General features: G+C 44.0%; 2 protein-coding genes and 1 long non-coding RNA gene across 4 annotated transcripts; 1 reads left to right on the top strand and 2 right to left on the bottom strand.

Annotated features, from left to right (window-relative positions):
- Window positions 1-870: 870 nt before the first annotated feature.
- On the top strand, window positions 871-13,834 carry inpp5f (inositol polyphosphate-5-phosphatase F). 2 transcript variants are annotated; one of them, XM_018680983.2, is made up of 20 exons: window positions 871-1,405; window positions 3,194-3,274; window positions 3,750-3,886; window positions 4,546-4,674; window positions 4,821-5,006; window positions 5,092-5,148; window positions 5,386-5,584; window positions 5,738-5,917; window positions 6,053-6,120; window positions 6,697-6,821; window positions 6,942-7,019; window positions 7,105-7,225; window positions 8,104-8,232; window positions 8,325-8,442; window positions 8,531-8,729; window positions 9,163-9,234; window positions 9,317-9,390; window positions 9,573-9,701; window positions 9,785-9,872; window positions 9,987-13,834. In XM_018680983.2, exons 1-20 carry the CDS (start codon window positions 1,309-1,311, stop codon window positions 11,143-11,145), a joined length of 3,426 nt encoding a protein of 1,141 aa, XP_018536499.1. In that variant the 5' UTR covers window positions 871-1,308; the 3' UTR covers window positions 11,146-13,834. The 2 variants fall into 2 exon arrangements, with proteins under 2 accessions (XP_018536499.1, XP_018536500.1); XM_018680984.2 differs by having other exon boundaries at window positions 872-1,405; window positions 4,839-5,006.
- Window positions 3,760-8,095, bottom strand: LOC127143409 (uncharacterized). The gene is made up of 4 exons (XR_007814788.1): window positions 7,480-8,095; window positions 7,094-7,271; window positions 4,790-4,994; window positions 3,760-3,895 (listed from the first exon to the last, which is right to left on the bottom strand). It is a non-coding gene; the product is annotated as an uncharacterized LOC127143409 (long non-coding RNA).
- Window positions 13,835-14,745: 911 nt separating the features above from the next.
- mcmbp (minichromosome maintenance complex binding protein) lies at window positions 14,746-21,556 on the bottom strand. Its single transcript, XM_051076665.1, has 16 exons — window positions 21,359-21,556; window positions 20,603-20,694; window positions 20,355-20,495; window positions 20,173-20,214; window positions 19,484-19,571; window positions 19,234-19,374; window positions 18,775-18,920; window positions 18,600-18,697; window positions 18,348-18,520; window positions 17,522-17,645; window positions 17,326-17,443; window positions 17,063-17,228; window positions 16,815-16,948; window positions 15,994-16,161; window positions 15,819-15,907; window positions 14,746-14,962 (listed from the first exon to the last, which is right to left on the bottom strand). The coding sequence occupies exons 1-16, from the start codon at window positions 21,414-21,416 to the stop codon at window positions 14,836-14,838; spliced, it is 1,905 nt and encodes a 634-aa protein (XP_050932622.1). The 5' UTR covers window positions 21,417-21,556; the 3' UTR covers window positions 14,746-14,835.
- Between the last annotated feature and the right edge of the window lie 195 nt (window positions 21,557-21,751).

Here is a 21,751-nt window from a genome sequence, read left to right as displayed (position 1 = left end):
TTGTCTACCTATTTTGTGAGAGTAGTGGTATTTTTAGGACTGTAATTAACAATTATTTCATCATTTTTTCAGAAAATAGAAGAAGAATAGTCATTCACTGACAATTACTACTAAAGAAAATCAAATCTTTTTTCAAAGATGTGTCCCTGACTCAGTCTGCAGCAGTCTTGAGTCTGGTTTAGTTTTCCTCTTTAAGAGTTTTCAGTGGCATGATTAACGGTTATGTCTTTGGCTGAGGTCAGCTGCTCTTTTCCCGCAGGGCCCAGCTGAGTCATAACTGACAACATGTTTGTGCCCTAATTCCTACGTGGGTGCGGAAACAAGTAGTTCTTTTTTTATACAGATATACTGGATATGATGTGTAACATCAGAATAGTGATTTAATTATTTAGATTTTATGATTGTTTTCATATATTATCACCTAAAGAGATTCATCTAGTATTCGCCTTTCTGTTACTAATAGGGGTGTAATGATTCTATAACCAACAAACCGCGATACAAACGTCCAGAACTCGTATCGCGATACTCCACCCACAAACTGCCTACATCACGTGGCTACTTTGGTCCAATCACGTTCGAGCGTTCACGCCTGCCGTTAAAGTTAGACCAGTTTAATTAGCTCAATGTGAATAGCCTAATAACACTGATATTATAAAGTAACGCGTCTCTGAAATGCAAGTATTCTGTTATACAGATACAGGACATTAAAAATAAGAAGGAAAAGCCAATTAAAAACTCATTCTGCCTGATCGTGACTTTTACCAGAATAGTTAGTCCGATTATTAAAGTGTCTTAAACATGTATTAACATCATATTGTTAATAACTACTGTAATTCTTAAGTCGATATGATATCTTTTTATTATGTACAGTACCTGTACATCGGTGATGACGGCTCTGTCACAGATCACGTGTCATTGTTTGGAGCAGGAAACTGTCTCGTCGGTTACGTCCTGAACGCAACACACACCAGCCGCTGCCCGGGACACTTTCCTCACTCACTGATGTGTATTTGCCCCTCACCGTGTCCGGCAAGGGATGCCTCTCCGGTAGAAGGGAAATCTGATTACCAACATGCGTAGATGTGGGATAAACAAATCCGACACGCATCCAGCTGCTGCCGCCGCCGCCGCTGCTAGCTCGCTAGGTAGCTAGCCACCGTAGCTCAGCCCAGCTCGGCAGCCTGCGGGGGGGGAAAGGGAGCTAACCGTGGCTAGCTAAACCTCCAAGACGTGGAAGTTGATAATTACCTGGCTGCTAAGTCAGCTAGTTGTTTATTTTTTTGTAAGGAAACAAAAGGAGGAGACAAAATGGAGCTGTTCCAAGCCAAAGACGACTACATTCTCCAGAGCGGGGACCGAGCTCTGTGGTGCAGCCGAAAAGATGGGACCATGACCGTCAGACCTGGTATGTACGTTACCGGATGACAGCTTTCCCCCCGCTGCAGCCGGCCATTTACCTGAAACTAACACTAACACACCATTAGAGCGAAGTAAAAACGGTGTATTTCTTCACCTGTCTGGAGCTGACATATGATTTTCCTCACAGTTTTGTCATCGTGTGTCTAAAACACCTCAGCGGTTTATAGTCTAATCTCTCTTTTGCAACTGTCACTGTCATTTACCCAGCTGCTTCTAACACAACAAGCTTTTTTTTTTTTTTTTTTTTTTTTTTTTTTTTTTTTAACTAAATAAGACTTAAACACAGCTGTATGCGCCATTCCTAAGTCTTGAAATCATCGTCCTGGCTTTCATTCCGGGAGTGCCAACACCCCAAACACGCTCCAAACTTCTTGCTTTGCTTCTTATGTTACACACCGAAGGGTGAATTTCACCCTGCAGCTCCTATTTAAATCAAACAGGCATAAAACATGACTCTAAAACACTATGTGCTTCACTTAAGACAGCTGCACCGCTCATGCCATAGTTATTATTGAATTATAACACCTTTCTGATATAAAAAAGCATTAATAAATAAAAGGAGAGAAAACCAGGTTGTTATGTATGATAAAGTCTGTAAAGGAGCTCCTGTTATTACACCTTTACACTGCAGAAATAAAGCACCACTGCTGCTCATAGCTGTGACAAAGAACTGGTCATGCTTCCCCTGTAAATGTAGTACTATAGACGGGCTGTGGGAATTACACATCCCCAGCTAAAGCGAAAAAGAACTGCCAAACTCAAAAGAAAAGTTTCATTAGATGCACAAAAAAGAAAAAGAAAAGGTTGTGCGTGTTATCCTCCTGTGTCAGTTGTGAAGTTGTATAGCTGTGCAGCCATCCTGAACAGGTTTTTAGTTGCACCACTGTTTCATTATTTAATTGGAAAAAGGGTTTCCACTCCTCACTGGGTTTCCACTTCTCTCTCAAGCACACAGCAAAGTATTTCCACCGTGAAGCTCGTTCTGGGTGAAACCGTGGCGTTTACTTTTGTTTTCTTTGCGAGACCTTCCTGTACATGAAGTTCTCGGACATAGTGGAACAGGAAGAATCATTGTCTACGGCTGCCTACAGTTGGTGTTCTCCACCCTTGGCCACACCCTTCACATTTTTCCAATTTTCTCCGCTATGATGTTTAATCCGTCACCAATGCTGAGAATTCCAGTTTTCCTGTTGAGTTTGTGCTTCGCTATAACTCACCTTCAACTTGGCCTGGTGCTTGAAAATGTCATTTTTTTCCTCTTCAATCATATTATACTTAAATCATACTTCTGTCTTAACAATTTCTAGACCAACTCTTCATGTCTCTGAGGTTTCACTGGGCATTAGAGGTGCAGCAATTCTGAAACCGAGACCAAAACTGTGATACAAACTTCCACAATCTCGTATTACGATGCGGGAATACAGAACCAATACCCCCTGCTGGAATTACAAATCACAAAATTATTATTTTACCAATGGCAATGGGGTTCTCACGCCAAGCAAACCACGAAAACGAGGACTGAACTGAACCGTGGCTCAGAAATCAAGATCTGCACTCAAGCATGGATTTTTAGAATTACTTCCCCCCTACTAGGAATTAAAAACAAGTGTCGACAGGAAACCATCCGACCGTGACTTTCTGTTTCTTGTTTCCGACAGAAAAGCTTCACATTCACAAGAGTGAACTCCGGCCCTGTTCTCACAACCATATAACATTTAATCCTGGCTGTTTATCCAGCTTCCACTCATGCATCATCCCTGTGTTTTTATTTCAGCGACAGACCTGCTGTTGGCCTGGAACCCGGTGTGTTTGGGTTTGGTGGAAGGTGTCATTGGAAAGATACAGCTTCACACAGGTGAGGTGGAGACTGAGAAACCTTTTGAACGGACACATTCCTGCCAGTAATTTCCATCTGTGTGAGTGCCTGTGTGTGCACGCTCTGGACACTTGCGTTACCAGATCGTCCAGTGCTTTTAGTATGTTTCTTACTCACGAGGAAAAGGTGTGAAAAAATGTGCAAAGTTTGAAATGTGTGTGAGCTGATGGCGACGATTCAATAGATGATGAATCTGATTTTGTTTATTGAATGCCTCTGTGCGACTTTTGAGATTATACAGGAGAAAATATAAGACCAAAACTGTATTTTTCTGGTAAATCAGATACATTAACACCATTTAAATATTTATTTACCAGATGTCTTGTGCTGCCTTATTAAAAAAATCTTGCCTGGTGTGCAGCTGCTTTCTTCACACCTCCCAGAATGTGAGGAATTCTGCACCCATGACGCAGCTCACCCCCCTTCTTCTTCTCCTTCTCCTTCTTCTTGGCAGATCTTCCTCTCGGCCTCGTTTTAATCCGCCAGAAAGCGCTGGTGGGCCATTTACCGGGCAACCACAAAGTCTACAAGATCACCAAGATAGCTGTCATCCCTCTGTCTGATGAGGAGCCCCAGGAGCTCGAGCTGGAGGTACTGACTCTGTAAATGAGATGTGAGCGACAGTGTGGTTTAATTATTGCATTTGCTCCCCCCTCCTCCCCCCTTTCTCCCCTTGACAATCATTAGAACGGCACTTGTGAGAATCCTAAATTGTTTTTTTATGCACCCAAGAATACCCTGCATGCGTCAGCATGTGATTCATCCTGATGATGGGCTGACAGTGGTGCAAACAGAGTTATATTTTTATTTCATTAAAAGATCTGTTTTATTTTCACTCACACGTGTAGAGTGGAAATTAAATGCAGGCATAAAATGTGCTGTAATAGATCTCAAAGGAAGTTTACTACTGCTAAGATCTCAGTCTTTTCAGGGGCTCTTCATGGACGATGAGACAGAATATTTTCAAGTGAGTAAACAGGAGAGGATGATTGTTCCTGGATAGGTTTTTAGACCCTGTCCTAGAAATCCTCTAGATCAGTGTAGAGCGTTGAGGACTGTGTAGAGAGCTTGTAGTTGTTAGCTGCACTTAGTGGGTAGAATCAACCTTTATTTTTTTGTGGTGTCCTAGTTTCTTGAAATGAATCTCGGATTTTTCAAGAGGGCAAACCTTCAAGGTGGTACATCATACGTTTTTTTAAAATTTTCATCTGTGTATTTGCATAAATTTGACAGCAGATCCTCTTTTCCAGCTTTGCAAGAAGCATCACTTCGGCATCGACAAACCAGAGAAACTGGCCCAGTCTCCAGACGAGTCAAAGTTCTTGATGAAAACTTTAAGTCAGATCAAATCTAACGTGGCTGTGCCCATCAAGAAAAAGGTATTTATTTGTGTTTTATCATCTTCAAAACCGCCCTACTTTTCCGATCTTTCCTGCTTTCAAGGGCTTCTCATCTCTTTTTTTTTCTTTGCTTTCTTTTGCTTTGTCAACTCACCGCTCTTTTCTATCCGCCCGCCCAAATCCAGTATTCCCCTGCCTTCCAGGTCAAGGAAAACAAAGAGAAGGAGCGGCTGGAGAGGCGGCTGCTGGATGAGCTGTACAAGATATTCATGGACTCCGACTCCTTCTACTACAGCATGACCTACGACCTGACAAACAGCGTGCAGCGTCAGGGAGACTCAGAGAAGACCGGCTTACCTCTGTGGAAACAGGTTAGGAGAGAAACAGTAACAACAAGTTAGACTCTGGTTTCTCTCTTTACATCTAACTAATTGTATTTTTTAATCTCTGTGAAAGGTGGATGACCGTTTCTTCTGGAATAAACACATGATCCAAGACCTTATTGACCTTCAGGTAACTCATTTTGAGTAATTAGAGCTGAATAAATGCCTGGATTTGACTCTTAAAAACAGTTTTTCTTTACAATCGTCGCCCCACAGAGCGTAGCTGGCCCTGCTGTGTAAGCATGGCAGTTGTATGTGCTGATAATTACCAGAGCTTTATCAGAAGAGTATGAAAATACAGCAGAGCCATGGAGGATTATCTGCTTGTATGCAAATAGCATTTTAATCGTCTTGGATTCTGCTCCAGGTCCCGGAGGTTGACTTCTGGGTGATACCGATCATCCAGGGGTTTGTGCAAGTGGAGGAGCTGGTGGTGAACTACAACGAGACGTCCGACGAGGAGAGGAGCAGCCCCGAGACCCCGCCGCAGGAAATCACCTGCGTGGATGACATCCACCCTCGCTTCACCGTGGCCCTGATCTCCAGGCGTAGCCGGCACCGCGCAGGTAGAGCGACAGGTTTCCTTAGAGGAAGGTCGCGCTTTAACGCTGATTCAGCCCTGGGTTGTGTTTTGTAATTGGGACTGAGGCTTGGAAGACAATTATGTTTTGATCTGTGTGTAAATAATCTGAATGTTGATGCATTCTCTTCGCCCAAAGGGATGCGGTACAAACGCAGAGGAGTGGATACAGATGGCCATGTGGCTAACTATGTGGAGACAGAGCAGCTGATCCACGTGCACAGCCACACTCTGTCCTTTGTGCAGACTCGTGGCTCCGTGCCGGTCTTCTGGAGCCAGGCGGGGTACCGCTACAACCCCCGTCCACGCTTAGAGAAAGGTCAGTATTCCCACATTAGAGAGCAGTTCTCATGTTCCTCTACTTGTCTGTAAATTTTCTTTGACTGGGATTTAGGGAGATTATAAATTGGACATGAGGAATTTGCTTTATCTCATGAAGTTTCTAACGTTTCAGGGGAGAAGGAGACGATGTCTTACTTTGCTGCTCACTTTGAAGAGCAGCTAAAACTCTACAAGAAGCAGGTGAGTCACATTTCTCGCCCCCTTGTTTACGCTCGGGTTTGTGCTTGGCATATTTATCGGTTCCTTGCATGCACCAGTCTTGCGTTAAGTCTCATGATTGCATGTAAATTGGATGTTCTAGCTGAGGCTCTGGCGTGTGAATCATGTGTAACTAACTGAGAACATCCTGACTAGAACTGGTGACTTTTTTTTGCCGTTTCTTCACTGGTGTCACCTTTGACTGCACTTACCACCACAGCTATTTAAAATTAGTGTTGGTTTGAAGATGCTAGATGCTATTTAAACCTTTTAAAGACTGTAAACGGAAACTTTGTCGACCTTAAAAGTGCCAGTTCATTTGTCTGTCCTGACATTAAGCAACTGAAGCCTCTTTTACACAGAGATTCTGTTATATTGGCACTAAGAAAACCTTTGATTACACCGCTTTTGCTTCTTTATACTGAGCTGAATAAAGCCGGTGTAATGCCGCTTTGATGTGGAATAATAGCACAGCATTCCCACCTTTAACAAGCTGCGTAAAACCGACTACGGGAATGGCTTTGAGGCTAAATGACAGCGCTCTATCGTCTTGCTCAGGTCATCATTAACTTGGTGGATCAAAGCGGACGAGAGAAGATAATCGGCGACGCGTATCTGAAGCAAGTCCTGCTTTACAACAACCCGAACCTCACATATGTTTCGTTTGACTTCCACGAGCACTGGTGAGAGAAACACTTCAATCTCCAGTTGTGAAACTTCATGAATGTACTCAGAGAAATGTTATTATAGTATACCACAAAGCATTTACTTCCCCTTTATGTGTCTTACATCCTGTTTCACAGCCGAGGTATGAGGTTTGAGAACGTACAAATACTGACGGATGCAATTTCTGATATCATCACTGACATGAAATGGGCCTGGTAAGTGTCACATCAACAATTTGTCTATTTTTGCAAGACAGGAAACAAAAATCTGACTCCTGTTCTGAATGTACCTTCCTGTCAGGGTGGACCAAGCAGGAGTCATCTGCAAACAGGAGGGAATCTTCAGAGTCAACTGTATGGACTGTCTGGACCGGACCAATGTGGTTCAGGCTGCTGTCGCTCGGGTCGTGATGGAGCAACAGGTGAGATGTTTTCCTCAAAGAAATGAACAACGCTTCGCCTCATCTGCTGCTTTCAAAACACAATTCATGATTCCTCATCCTCACACTCTCTCATGCCCATAAAATTAAACTTCCTTCTTCCAGAAACCCATCATGTTTGTAAGGAACTGCAATAATCAGATAGTTATTCAGGGAAAATACACATTTAACAACATTGCTGTGAATTAATGTGTATTTTTAAAAAATAAACAACATGAAAAATGTGAAATACTCACCTGCGATAAAACAGGAGCTGAAGCACAGCCGGTTCTCGACATATTTCAGGATTTGTGGGACAGTTTGAAGTCTTGCTGGGACCAGATACTGGGATCCTTAGACCCTGGCAGTCTTTGTGAAGGTTGATTCCTTTGTTCTTGGTGCAAAAGCTCAGAAATATTAATCTCCTCCTGTGCGAAACAGTTTGAAAAAATATACTGACATGCAAATTAATCACACAAAAAAAACAAACACCCCCAGTGTGTAAAGACCTTAAAGCTGAGATTACAAAGTGCTTTACAAAAGGTGTAAGCGTGATGCATTAGGTTCACTCCGCAACATGAGCCTAGTCTGATATTGTGAAGACAGTTAACTGTGTTTGTACAACAGATTAGAGACATCTGCACGCATTTGTTCATCAGATCACACACAGTAACGGCAGACTGTTGATGTTTAAACAGCACTGAACAACAAAGACAGAAGACGAGCTCTGTAGTGCACACCAGCGTGTAGTCCAAATCTTTTCAGCTTTCTAGAAGCTCCACCACATGCAGCACGGATTACATCGAATCAGCAGATACAAGTGTACTTAAGCAGGTCATAAAAGCAGGTATAGACTGACTCTCCTCTTCTTCTTCCTGCAGCTGAAGAAACTGGGTGTGATGCCCCCAGAGCAGCCTCTGCCTCTCAAGTGCTACAGGATTTATCAGATCATGTGGGCCAACAACGGAGACACCATCAGCAGACAGTATGCAGGCACAGCGGCGCTCAAGGTGATGGCATCGTCTCACAAATCAACACATCAGAAAGATAAATAGAGGTGGTCAAAATGTTTATTAAACAGACACTGTTTGGTCTGTTTTAGGGAGATTTCACCAGGACGGGGGAGAGGAAACTGGCCGGTGTGATGAAGGATGGCGTGAACTCAGCCAACCGCTACTATCTGAACCGCTTTAGGGACGCTTACCGACAGGCAGTCATCGGTATGGGAAAAAACTGACATAAATCACAGCCACATATGTGCATCTGTACCCAGGTTGTCCTAAAATCACCCCTACCTCTCCCCTGCAGACCTAATGATGGGCCTGCCGGTGACTGAGGACCTGTACTCCATCTTCAGCAAAGAGAAGGAGCACGAAGAGAAGGAGAAAGAGAGCCAGAGAGGAGCTCAGGAGCAGGTCAGCCTCCTGCTGCAGACCTACATGCAGCTTTTGCTGCCGGATGACGAGAAGTTTCACGGTGGCTGGGCCCTCATCAACTGTGACATGAGGTTAGTGCCCCGTCTAAAGTTTGGACTCCATGTTTGATAACTTCTGCCTCCGGTCAGCTTTTGTTTTTTGAGGGGTTCACTGACGTTTTCCAGCCTGAACTCTGATTGTTTGAATGATGTTTTCAATGTGGAACAATGCAGAAAAGCTTTGCTCAAGTACGCAAGTGTTCGCATGACGTAAATTTCGTCTTCGTTGGGTGTATCTCTGATGATGCATCCTCCAAGTGGGTTTCAAAGAGTATAATCTGAAAAACTGCACGTCTGTGGTGTCTGCAGTTGTTCTTGTGCACGTCCTCAATGGAGTATAACTGAGGTTTTATACATAAATGCAGATAATCCCCAAGAGTTCAGTTTACTTTTCTTGCAGCTGTAGGTGATTTATGTTAGTACTCAGAAGTGCTCTTCTCATGGTGCTGTTGTTACTTCCCTTCAGCCTCATTGATGCAACCAACAAAGACGTTGATGTGCTGCTACTCCTGTCCGACAAAGCCTACTACATCGCTTAGTAAGTCTGACTTTTACTTTGCCAAATTGTTCCTTAAAAAACAACTTCTCATGGATTCACTTATGTTTGTATTTTCTTGTAGCTACGATGAGGAGGCAGATAAAGTCAACCAATACCAGCGCCTCAATTTAGAGGGTTTGGAAAAGATCGAGATTGGTAAGAAAGTCAGAGTCAAAGGAGAAGTGAAGGTTCTCACTCACTGAGTCACTCGACACTTCCTAAAAGTGTGCTTGACAGTTTCTCAGTAACCTTTCAGCAACATCTCTGTTCGATTATGATTCATGCGAGGAAAGCACATTGCTAAAAATGGAAGTCAAAAGTCGTGTTTTCTTCTGCAGGTCCAGAGCCGACTTTGTTTGGGAAGCCAAAGTTTTGCTGCATGCGTTTGCACTACAGGAACGAAGAGACGAGCGGGTACTTTCACACTCTGAGGGCAGCAACACGAAACCCTGAGGACGATGGAAAAGGTAGGATATACACTTATTTAAATCTTATAAAGGCTGGGAAAAGGGAACATTTTAGATCATAAACTCGTTGTGAAATATTTCAGATACGTTGCAATGCATAGCTGAGATGCTCCGCATAACAAAACAGGCCACAGGGTTGGACCTGCTTGTGGTCGAAAAGAAGCTGGAGAGGTGAGTAATTTGTTGTTTTTTTTTAAGATGATTAACATCCATCTGTCTCTCTGACAGGTAATTTCATGTAACAAAGATAAACATTTACAGCTATTATAACACCATTTGTTCCAGGCGACAGAGCAGACCTCATGAGGACATCATGGGAATCCAGAACAAACCTGCTGATCAGGTCCAGGGTAGCTCTGGTTTGGCACAGGGCAAAAGTTTCCTCCTCAACAAATTCTCCTCCCTCAATCAGAAAGTGAAACAGACCAAGACGAATGTAAACATCGGCCCCTTCAAGCCGCTGGGGAAGCTCGGCACCTTTTCCAAGCCTGACGTAAAAGTGAATTTCCTAAAACCAACTATGCACGTCAACCTGTGGAAGTCGGACAGCAGTTTAGAGACGTCGGACAACACCGGCGCCGGAGCCTTGAAAGACATCGGTGACGATCACTCTGAGATCTCCGACGACTCTGACTCCTATAACTCTGACCCGGAGCACCCCTGCTCTGGTTCTTTGGAGAACGTGGACTATGTGCTGCCCAGCTGCGGCATCGTAGCATCAAACCCACGACTGGGCAGCCGCTCCCAGTCGATCGGTAGCGTGGAGCTAAATATCCCCTCCGTTATCCGGGTCACTGGCTGTGACGGAGTGCAGGAAAGCTCCTCTCAAGTCGGCGACGACAAGTCTCCAGGTGCCGCCTCGGTGGCTGAAGAAGCCATCCTGATTGACTTTGGTACTCCCATTGATGCCTACTGCCACCAGTTCGTCCAGGATGCACAGACCAAACCTGTTGAGGTGTTTGGAGAGCATCCGCCAGCTCCAGTACCTCCACTCAACCCTACGGTGCCTGTGCAGAACAAGACCCCAGCAGAATCAGACAAGCAGCCGAGCTCCGAGCAACAGCAGCAGGAAGAGCCCCAGCTCCCCAGGCCATCCCAGCTTGACGTCCAGTCCACTACCTCCAGTTCCAACCTCCTCACCGTCCAGAAGCCCAGCTCTGCGGTCTCGGGAGGCTCTCAGAGGAGTCTGAGTTCGCAGTTGGAGGGCAGCCTCGGCCCCTCGCCCGCTGACAGCAACGGCAGCCGAGTGGTGTCCCCCTTTGCCAAGATCAAGAGCTCCATGGTCCAGGTGGCCAGCCTCACCCAGGCCGGACTCACCCAGGGCATCAACTTCGCCGTGGCAAAGGTACAGAAGAGCCCCGAGCCGGACGCCGTCAACGAAGCCCAAGAGAGTGAGCTGAAGGCAATGTTTACACAGTGCCAGACCAGGATCATTCAGATCTAGTGCTTTCCTTGTAGCAGTACCGACGTGTTCAAACTTCCTGTATGGTAGCAGTAGCAAAAGCTTGCACATAGCGTCACTACTCGGCCAAGAAAACGCGCTCTTAAATTCGCCCTTTAGTTAAACTCGCCCGTATTAACAACGACTCTTGTACAGAATTTACAAACATACAACATAAGCCCCACATGATGGTGACCATGTTTACATGCACACAACTATGAATTCCTTTACTCGTAAGGGAGCTCACCCTTTTGCCATTGCAATCTCATTTAAAACGATCAGTTGTCATGAATATAAGTAACTGAAACGCGTATGCACATCTAAAATCCAAAATCACTCCAGAAATCCTGCAGCTGCTGAATTAGATTTGTCAAAGTACAGTTTCCCTATTAAATCAGAGATAAATAACTAACGCATCATAAGATAATTAGGTTTTTAAGGTGTTTTAAACTCCTAGAGTCGTAAGCAGGGTGTTTTTGTGCACGTAAACATGTCGCTGTGCTCGGTCTGAAAAGTCTTAACTACCCACAATGCTTGCATGTGAGGTTAACGGTAACATCAGATTTTTTGACGAGGCTGCATGTTGAAAACGACCAACTCTCGACTCCTTATCATGTACTGTACCGTCATCCTGTATGTGCAGGTCACTTATTGGCGTTTGTGATACATATAAATAGATATATAAAAAGAAAACAACCTTTGATTTGTTAACAGTTGTCGTAGAAGCAGACCAAATATCTTTCGTGGTTTTTTTTCCCCCAAAAGGACGATTCCATGTTAACCATTACCCTTTGTATAGCTGTCAGAAACTAGCCAGACGACATACTGTACGTAGTTAATCCTATGTAATATCAATGTTGTCAAGTGTAACTTAGAAGATTATAGACATAACGACTACACAAGACCTTAGTAAGTAAGAGTATCCTGGTTGTTGATATGTACAGTGAGTATTGTATGTTTAACTGTTCCCTGAGTAGAGCCTTCCCTTCAGCTTTTTTGGTATTGATGGTAGGGTGGCAGCTTAACGTGTTCAAAGAGGTATGAGCATTATATTTTGAAGGAGAAGGACGCCCAGCACTGTCGTTGCTAACCACGAGTAAACCAGAAACCTGCTGGTTGGAGTTGTTTTTGATAGATATATATATATATAGAAAGAACTATTCTGCTAATGGTTGTACTAATTGTTTTTGAACTCAGTCAGCGTTGATTTTGACGTTGCATGTTTGACAAAGACAGGAGAGTAGCATATAGTAGGTATATATGCAATTGCACCCACCTGATTTTATTTAGAAACACTGACGCTTTATGCACTCCCCTAAACTGAAAGCATATTTGCCTTAAACAGGGAACTGAAGTGGGGTTATGTATATCAGGTATTTATGGCAAAATCTACCTTTTTAAGTCCATTCTTACATGTTACATTTGGTGTACTGTATATATATATTAAAAAAAGATCATGTTCAGGGTTACTGTCTGTCATTGAGCTTTATCTTGGGATGTTTCAGCTGCCACGGAGCAGGTTTAAGAGGCGTAAACTGTTGCTGCTGGTGTTTTGGACTGCTTGTTGTTATATTTATGTGCTACGACGCTGTAAACACTGTTAAACTGTTGGTGTGTTTTTGCGTTAACCTCAGGAGAGAGGTTTTGCCTCGTTAGGCGCCCGTTAAACTTTAAAAATCTCCCACAGATGAAATTAAAACACCACCTCATCCTACTCTTACGTGTTTATCTGTCTGTTCCTCATTAATAATAATAATAATAATAATGATGATAATCTGTTTTGCTTCCAGCTGAAATAGCCCAAGATAAAACGGTCACTCGTTTAATATTTTGTGTTCTGCTTTCTGCATTCGGCTTGCTCACCAGCAGATAGGATGTGGGATTCTTGTATATTTTATCTGATAATATAACTGTATCAAAACGAGAGTGTTGCCTTGGCTGCTTTGTGGGTGCTAGATTATAATATAGTTAACGAACCTGCTGATAGTGTGTGTGGTGCTGCCAAAGCTTGAAGGATACAGCTGTAATGCAAAGAGGGTAAAAAATTTTTTGTTTGTTTGTTTGCTTTTTTTTTTTTTTATTTCCTTCAGGATCGCAAACACTGGAGCAGTTCTCAAGCAAAAGCAGAAACTTGTTCTGTCCTAAACTGGCTGTATTAAGCTAAAAGGAACAGTAAATCCTCAACATTCCTGATAGAGACCACAATGCTAGAAGTGTTTTTATATGCAAAAGCTGACATAGTTAAAAGATTTAATCCTGTATTTGCTGGGTGAGATTTTTTTTTTTTTGGTCTCCATACCTTATTATTTTTACACCAAGTGCTTTTGCAACCACCTCTTTGTTTGTCGTCTGTGGTTGTCTCCCCCGTCTTCCCCTTCCTCTCCCATTAGGACCCCAGACCATGACAAATTATCATGTGACTCGAGGTCCTTAAAGCATTTGATTTGCACTGTTCCAAGCACATTTTTCTAGCATTAGCACCATTTCATCTGAATGTCTGTGGTCATGTCTCTCCTCTTTACCAACTGACTGTTGTTGTCATTGTTTTCCACAGTGTACTGAGATTGTATTGTATATTAAAGTATCCTATTTATTCTTATCTTTTTTTTGGGTGTGTTACTTGATAACAAAGTGCACTGTACACTCTTTGTTTAGGAAGATATTCCATCGGAATAAAAAGTACATGAGTGAATGAGTGTGGCGTTTATTGTCAGATCAATTACCGGGAAATCTCAGTGCTGGAATCTCCCAACAGTAGGTTGACAGGTACCACCCACCTAGACGCTGTGAGGGACCAAGCACACACTCCACAAAAACTGCTCAGAAATGTCTCCACCTGGCCTCTAAACTCCCCAGAGGCCTGTGATGCAAAGCGAGTTCAACATACCCAGGATATTAAATACCTAATATGAGAAGCAACGCTGATACCTGCAGGTTATTTTGCTCATAGCAACGTCCAAAAATTATATTTAACAAGGAGAAACATGACTAGAACATAGAAGAAATAATTTCTAATTAATAATGTTAATTATTAATGGCAAGTAGGTACTGAAGTGTTAGTGTGATAAGTGTGTTTGAAACACTTGAACACCAAAACGATTCCACCGAGCTATAAAAATATCTATCAAACTTTGTCACAACTCTTTTGTCCCTGTCGAGATCCTGTAGGAATGATGACTCTAGTTTTCCTGTGCTCTGATTGGTCAGAGTGGATGAGCCATTCAGCATTAGCTCCCACTGAAAACCCAGAGTTAAACCTGAAGTTAACTCGCTTCGTACTACAGGCCTCAGATCCCAATCTGATCCAGAATCTGTGGGGTGCAAACCAGATCCATGAAGGCTCAAGGTGGAAGAAGAAGAAGAAGCTGTGCTCTAAGAAATTATCCTCCAAACTTCATTACTTTATTTACTTATTTGAAGTAAAAAAAATGAAGATATTTTTGGTAAACATAGAAATTCTGGTCTGCAGCAACACTGGCATGAACCCCACAGCAGGCTGAGATGTTACTGTACTGTCCATACAAACTATTAATCCATGAGGTGAAAATATATCTAAATCTTCTCTCCAACTGAGCCTGGAAAAAAGCTGAACACAACATGAACTATACGGCATATGAAAAACTTCTTTATTACAAACTTTTTTTTAAAGGTATCAAAAGGAAAGACAAAAGCCACCTCGTCTTGTCTGCGCAATCATGGCTCGTTGCCGTTGACGCACTTGTGCTGCTCCATCCGACTCCTCCGCAGCGCCTCGATGTGTTTGGCTCTCAGCCAGCTGTCTCTGGACAGGGAGGTCTGTCCCAGGCTCAGAGACAACAACCTGCCGACGAGAGGAACAGTCAGATCACGTCCCACTCACACATCTCTCAGCTTCCATAAATCCTAGACACTCCAAATGAGGTGACTGCATCTCTGATTCCAGTCTTTTATTTTGGTTGCACTGACCCATGAAGTTGCCGTCATCCTGCTTATGTCATATCTGACATTTCCAATTGTTGTCATAATGACTTATTGTTGTGTTTATTTAAAGGATTACTCTGCTATTTTTGACCCTGGGTCTTATTTTCCCAGATTTTTAAGTGTAAATGATGATGATGATAAATGCACTGGGTAACTGTCCACATCAAAGGACGTCCACTAAAGTTCAGACTCAGATTGTGTCTGACAACATTATGGATAAGATTCCTACAGAGACAGAGCTTTTTATTAAAGAGAAAAATCCTTTTTGTCTAAACAGAAACAGCTGATTTATCTCTACCAAACTCCATTGACAAAAACAGGAATTTTACAGAGCAGAACACAGGAGCTGCTGGAGCATCACTGCCTAAATCTGTTTGTTTGTTTGTGTATTTTTACTGATGTAAAGTATCTGATTACTTCTTCCATCACTGAAAGTCACACAATAACACAAACAAACAAAAAAAATCAAAGCAGTGGTATTCCAGCAGCTCCTGTGCTCTGCTCGCTAAAATTTCTGATTTTGTCAATGGAGTCTGGTAATGATAAAACAACTGTTTATGGTTAAACAAAAAGGATCTCTCTTTAATAAAAATGCCTATGCTTTAACACTTTGTCTTCTGAATAATACTTTACAGGCTAATATTATTATTCTTACTAGATAAAAGGAAAAAAGTGTCAAGTAAAGGAGCTTATACAAACTTAAAATCAAAGCCCACCTGGCCACAACGAGCATCCTGTGCAGGTCCTCAGCAGATATGCTCTGGGGGTCGTCCTTCCTCATGTCTACAAAGTCATCCTCAACAGACTGAGGACACCAGAGAAGGACAAGTGGTTAAAGCGCTACGTTCTCAGGGAATACAAAATAAGAAGCAGACGCAGCAGATTTGTCACCTTCGTCATTTCATCAGAGATGCTGTAGTCCAGCAGCCGAGCCACGCTCAGGTAGATCCGGAGCTTGTTCAGCTGTGACGAGGCCTGCGGGTGCATGTGGATGCTGCTGAGATACTCCTCCATGGTGGCTGGGCCGACCTGAGGCTGGAGGTGTATCTGACAGTCTGACTGTGGAGTTCGAGAGAGAGAGGAGGCATTAACATCGAGCAGGAAGATGTTTGTACAGAGAAAAGGTGTAGGTTTGTCCACAGGTGTTGCTATGCAGACCCTGCCCCAGTCTGGCATACCCTCTAAACTTCATCGCATGCCAGACAGGACTGTGAGGGATCTGATCCAGCTGCTCATCAGCCACCAATAGCTGTTCAATGTAAACACAGCCATGCACTCGTGACTTCTAATCAACCCTGGGAGTTGTTTACAGCGCGCTGCCCTTCACCGCCGGACTAACAGACGGGCCGGGGGCCTGACGCCTCTCCTCGGGGATTGTTCCCGTGGTGCACAGCTGCCGCCATAGCAACCCGTTACAGAAACACACAGGAATAGCACGCAGCACATTCCTCGGGCTGTTCGCAGCCGAGTGAGACCCGGGGGCTAAAGCCGCCTCTGGCCAATGGCAGCTGAGATGACAGCGTGACGCCGGCTGGAAACAACCTCCAGCGTTCGACTCGGTCTCATGAGAGGCTGGAGGAAACCTAACCCCTCCTGCTGGAGAGAGCAGGGCTGGAGCGGTGGTGTTTTTGTGCGTTTGTTTGTTTGTTTTTTTTTAAGGGGGTGAGTTTTTCACCCCTGCGGTCGCACGCCTCATCCATCTTTGTCCTCACCGGCAGCAGCGAGCGGCCCTCTGACGCGATGAGCACGTTAATATTGCAGGGGAATTCCATCTGGTGGTAGTTAAAGTCATAATCAACCTTCTGCCACGAGATCAGGTTGCCCAGCGCCGTGACGTTACGCACACCTGCAGCACAAACACACACACAAGAAGACAAAAGAAGAAGATCCAGCCTGGTTAGCACTGTCTCAAGAGTTTGTCCTCTCAGTGTCGCCCCCTTGTGGCTTCTAGAGGCCTCACCTGTCGTGTCCAGCTGTCCCTGCTCCAGCTGGGTTTCATCCAGGAAAAGGGAAGTGTTCCTGGCCAGCTGCAGGGCTCCGCTTACCAGCCGGTTGGCCACGTAGTCCTTCTTAGGCACCAGCCGCATCTGGTTCATGTTCTGGAGGCTCATGCCCAGATAATACGACTGCATCAGGGAGAAAGATTGTCTTTCACTTGAACCAAAAACAAGCTATAAACTGTGGCATTACATGCAGCTGGTGGGAGCGATGAGATTCACTCACACAGGGAACAAGCTGCTGGATGATCTGGTAGAAGCGTTCGGTGTACGAGGCGACCGTGGGACAGCCGCTCAGGTTCAGGGTGAATTTGCCGAGCGGGAGAACGTCTCGCCGAGTGTACCTGCGAGAAAATCACAACGGGTTTTAGCTCCTGGAGGAAGGCTGGCGTTAAAACGTAATAAAACAATTCGACACGTACACGTTAGAGATGAGATGCAGGATGAGGTACTCGGCAGCCAGGGCGTCTCCCAGGAGGACGTGAGTGAGGTACGTGAGCAGCTCTGCCCTCACAGAGGCCATCTCGCTCAGGGTCGAAGATAAAACTGAGGAGGGACAGAGAGTTAACAGCTCAGATTTTTTTTTAAAGATCTGCGGTTCTGTTTAGGGGTCAAAAAAAGTCAAAGGTTGAGGTTGAATAGTCAAAAAACGTCCTTTTCTTGTCACTTTTCCTTAAACGCTGCGGCTTCGGGAAATCGTGGGACAGAATTCTCTCCTTTCCTTTCGTAAAGGAAGCTCTAGTGTCTCCTTGTACTGAAGGAAATAAGGAAGAACTGAAGCTCCTTTCAAGGCGACGCTGTCTTGATATCAACGGCTACAGCTACAGGAGTTAGCATGCCTAGCATCGGTGGAGTAAGTACTACAGGCTTGTTAGTGGCTCACATAATAATTAAAACACCCACAGCCTGGTCCAGACATTCTCACACATTCAGAGACTGTCTGTGTTAGAGATTTTCTCACCTACAGTTTGTCCGGTCCAGCTGATTCGGACATTTGTGTAGCAGCTACAATAAACTGTCCTCTCGACAGATGCCTCAGTGTCAAAACAGCCTGACGTTGGATCTTATTTAGCAACACTTTATGTAAATCAGAGGAAGTGCAGCTGAGCTATGTACATCTGTACTCTTAGTAAGTTTAAAAAGAGCAGTGAAGAAACAGTGCAACAGCCTTCTAGTCGAGAATCATGATTACAGAGAGAGAAAAGAAAGATTTGGTTGTGAAGCAGGATTCATGCTCCTTGTCCTTACAGGCACTGTTGTCCTCCAGGGGGGCAGAGGGCAGCAGGGGGTTGTTGTGTGGCAGTGTCTTGGCGTAGAGCATGTGGAGGCGAGGGACGAGCGAGGCCGGCGGGCTGTGCACTCTCTGCTCCTCTGCCGTCTCCATGCACTCCGCGGGGTCCAGGAGGGATGAGGAGGCGTCTCTGTGCAGAACGAACGAACGAATGAGCGAGTGAGGCTGAGACTGCAGGAGAAACCAAACTCAACCAAACCACGTCTTACTTCTCGTCGGCGAGAGCGCTGAGAGCGGGGCTGACGGAGAGGATCCCGTAGACCTCCAGTGTGTCGTTCAGTTTGAAGCTGTCCCAGTCTTCGTACACCTGCCGACAACACACACCTTTCAGCTTCTGTTCTACACGAGGTGATGAAGAAGAAACCCACGCCGTTAGAAACGTACCTTCACTAAGCAGGAGGGGCCTTTCTCTCCTGGCAGGGGGAAGTTGAGGTCGAGATGAGAGGCAGGCGTCATCTGGCTGGACGGAGCTTCTGTCTCCAGCCGCTTACAGTCGCCGTTGCCGTGTTGCTCTGTGGGACTGTGAGGACCTGCAGCGAGAGTTTAGATCACATATGATGTCCACAGGAGCACTGCAGTTTATTTCTGTGTTCTCTGGAGCAAAATCTGTGCAAGTAATTTCATCTGTAGGTGTAAAAACGTCTTTGTAAATTGACTTGTTTCTGTAGGAAACTGCTCGAACAGCATCAAACACCAATTAACATCTGGTCTGAATTTACATGCATGCAAAACATCCTCATAGAGACAAGACAGAACACAAGACAGCGCTTTGATAAGTAGTTAAATACTGAATCGACAATGCTTCTGTTTTGCATTATCTCCACTTTACAAGCATCAGCGCACCGGTATGCGGCTCCCTCTGTTTCTGCGGCTGTGTGTCCATGTCGTCCATGTCGTCGTCTTCCTCGTAGCTTCGTTTCTGTCTGCTCGGCACGTACGAGGTGGAGGGGACCACTCTGGCTTGGCTGGAGCCGGCGTAGCTGTGTGATAGAATTAAGGCAAACTACAGAGAGTGGGGAGCACAGATAAAAAATACTCACAAATATGCATTTAAGTATTTGTATCATGCAGGAATGACATGATGAGGATATGTCTTTGACCCAGGGATTTTCTCCAGGGATTGGCACGCAGTAGAAAGTCTGTCTCTCTGCAGTCACAGTGTTTCTGGAGTTGAAATCCACCTGGAGACAAAAGCATGTGTCAGTGTTGTTAAAGGATAACTGGTATTTTTGAACCTGAGCCTTATTTTCTCATTTTTTGAGTGTGAATGATCGATTCCTACATATTTAGATCTTTTTATTAAAGAGTAAGATCCTTTTTGTTTAACCAGAAACATCTCTATTTGTCAATACCAGACTCCATTGACAAAAACAGGAATTTTACCGAGCAGAACACAGGAGCTGCTGGAATACCACTGCCTCTATCTGTTAGTTTGTTTGTGTTCTTGTGTGACTTTCAGTGGTGGAAGAAGTATTCAGATGCTTGGCATTAGCAAAAAATACCACACAGCAACAGAAATACACTAACAGATCACAACACTCATGCTCCTGTTCTGCGCAGTAAAATCCCTGTTTTTGTCAATGGAGTCTGGCAGTGATAAAACATTTGATTCTGGGTAAAGAAAAAAGATCTTACTCTTAATAAAAAGATTTTTATGAATAGGAATTCTACCCATAATGCTGTCAGACACTTCTACACCAAAAAACATGAGAAAAAAGGTCCAGATTCAAGCTGAAGCTCAACTGAACGATGCCTTGAATGATCGAACAGAAGCAAACATACCCCACACTCTGTCACATCTTTGTACTTCCCACATCGCAGCACCTGGGGAGAAGTCAGACAGTAAAATAAGATCATTACCCAATACTTTAACGCATAGTCAAATGCAAAGAACATGCACCAGACACGTGAGACTGGTGTACTTATGCAAACAGCTGCACAGGAGAGGACGAGGAAGCGCTTACTTTAGCCTTTGTCGACGGATCCACAGTCTCGTACACTCCCATGTAGAACTCTGGGTCGAACATATCCTGGATTAAACAGCGAAACTTCACCAGGCTGTTGGGCTTCAGGTAGTGCAGGGGGACGTCGTTCAAAGACGGGACCTGCAACAAACAAACAAACAAATTAAAGGTTGTTATTTACAGGTGAGTGTGCTGTGATGTTTCCTCTGTGTAATTTAAATGCTGAGAGGATCCCAGAGCTGCATTACCGAGGTATGAGCGTCCTTCTCTTTCAGCCGATCCTTGAAGAACTCGACCGCTTTCGCCTCCCATCCTGAGCTCGGATTGTTCTGGGAGGCAGCTAAAAATATCAACAGGAGCATAATGTCATTTAGAAAAGGAAAGTAACAAGAACACAAGTGGATCGTGATGATAACAGGAAACCTTGAGAGCACAGAGAGCACTAGTTTATCAAATAAATTAGATTAGACAGAGAAGGTCACAAAGTAAGCAAAGAGTTTTAGATGAAGAGGAGACATTTATGGCCCTGGATCAGTTTTTATTGAAACTGAAACTAGCATTTTTGTGATTTTTCTTCTTATAAAAGCAGCAACACAACTAACTTACACTGCAAAAAGCTTTATTACATTAATAAAAAAACATCTAAGCTTTAGCTACTTTATTCCTAAGTGACAAAATACTTCATACTAACTATTAGAGTACTTCATAAATTGCTGCTTGCATATATTAAGACTTTTTACTTGGGGATTAAAAGAGTTGCTCTAGAAATAACTCACAAAAAAATTAAGTTTGAATGAGTGCACACAGCTTTTAGCCATTTAATTAAATAACCCACAACAACTTTATAAAGTTATTTACTGTTTTTTTTTAAGGAAAAGAGAAGCTACAGCGGCTACACATGATGAGCATGGCAGCTAGCATGCTACTTAGCCGTGAAGCTAGCAAGCTAGGCTCACGCGTTAACGTTAGCTGTCAAGGAGTGGAAGTTCCGGTTTGTCTCTTACCAAACATCCCCTCAACGACACCCAGCGGGTTGTTAATCCAGTCGTGTGTGGAAGGCATCGTTAGCCGGCGACTAAACCGTCTGAAAAATATAAAATATACCAACGTAGAAAAAATCTCAGTGAAAACTCTTGTTTGTTGACTTTCCCCTCACACACACACAGGAGGAGTGCAGACGTGAGGGCGGGAAATTTGCGTCACCAGGGGAAGGAGGGTAGTTCGTTTGTTTTGTGTCCGGGGACAACCCGGAGGACGGGGATTGTATCACAGTAGCTGTACTTCAGCGGGGTGGGTGTTTTGATTTTAATTCAAGGTTGGTGGTCTCACCTAACGATGAGAAAATACATGTATTCTTGACATGAAATAAATATTTTAAACGTTTATTTCTTATTTGA

The sequence above is a fragment of the Lates calcarifer genome, linkage group LG16_LG22 (assembly GCF_001640805.2).
Source record: "Lates calcarifer isolate ASB-BC8 linkage group LG16_LG22, TLL_Latcal_v3, whole genome shotgun sequence".
Classification (NCBI taxonomy): Eukaryota; Metazoa; Chordata; class Actinopteri; family Centropomidae; genus Lates; species Lates calcarifer.
Note: the sequence above shows the minus strand (reverse complement) of the source record. Positions and strands in the feature narration are given on the sequence as shown.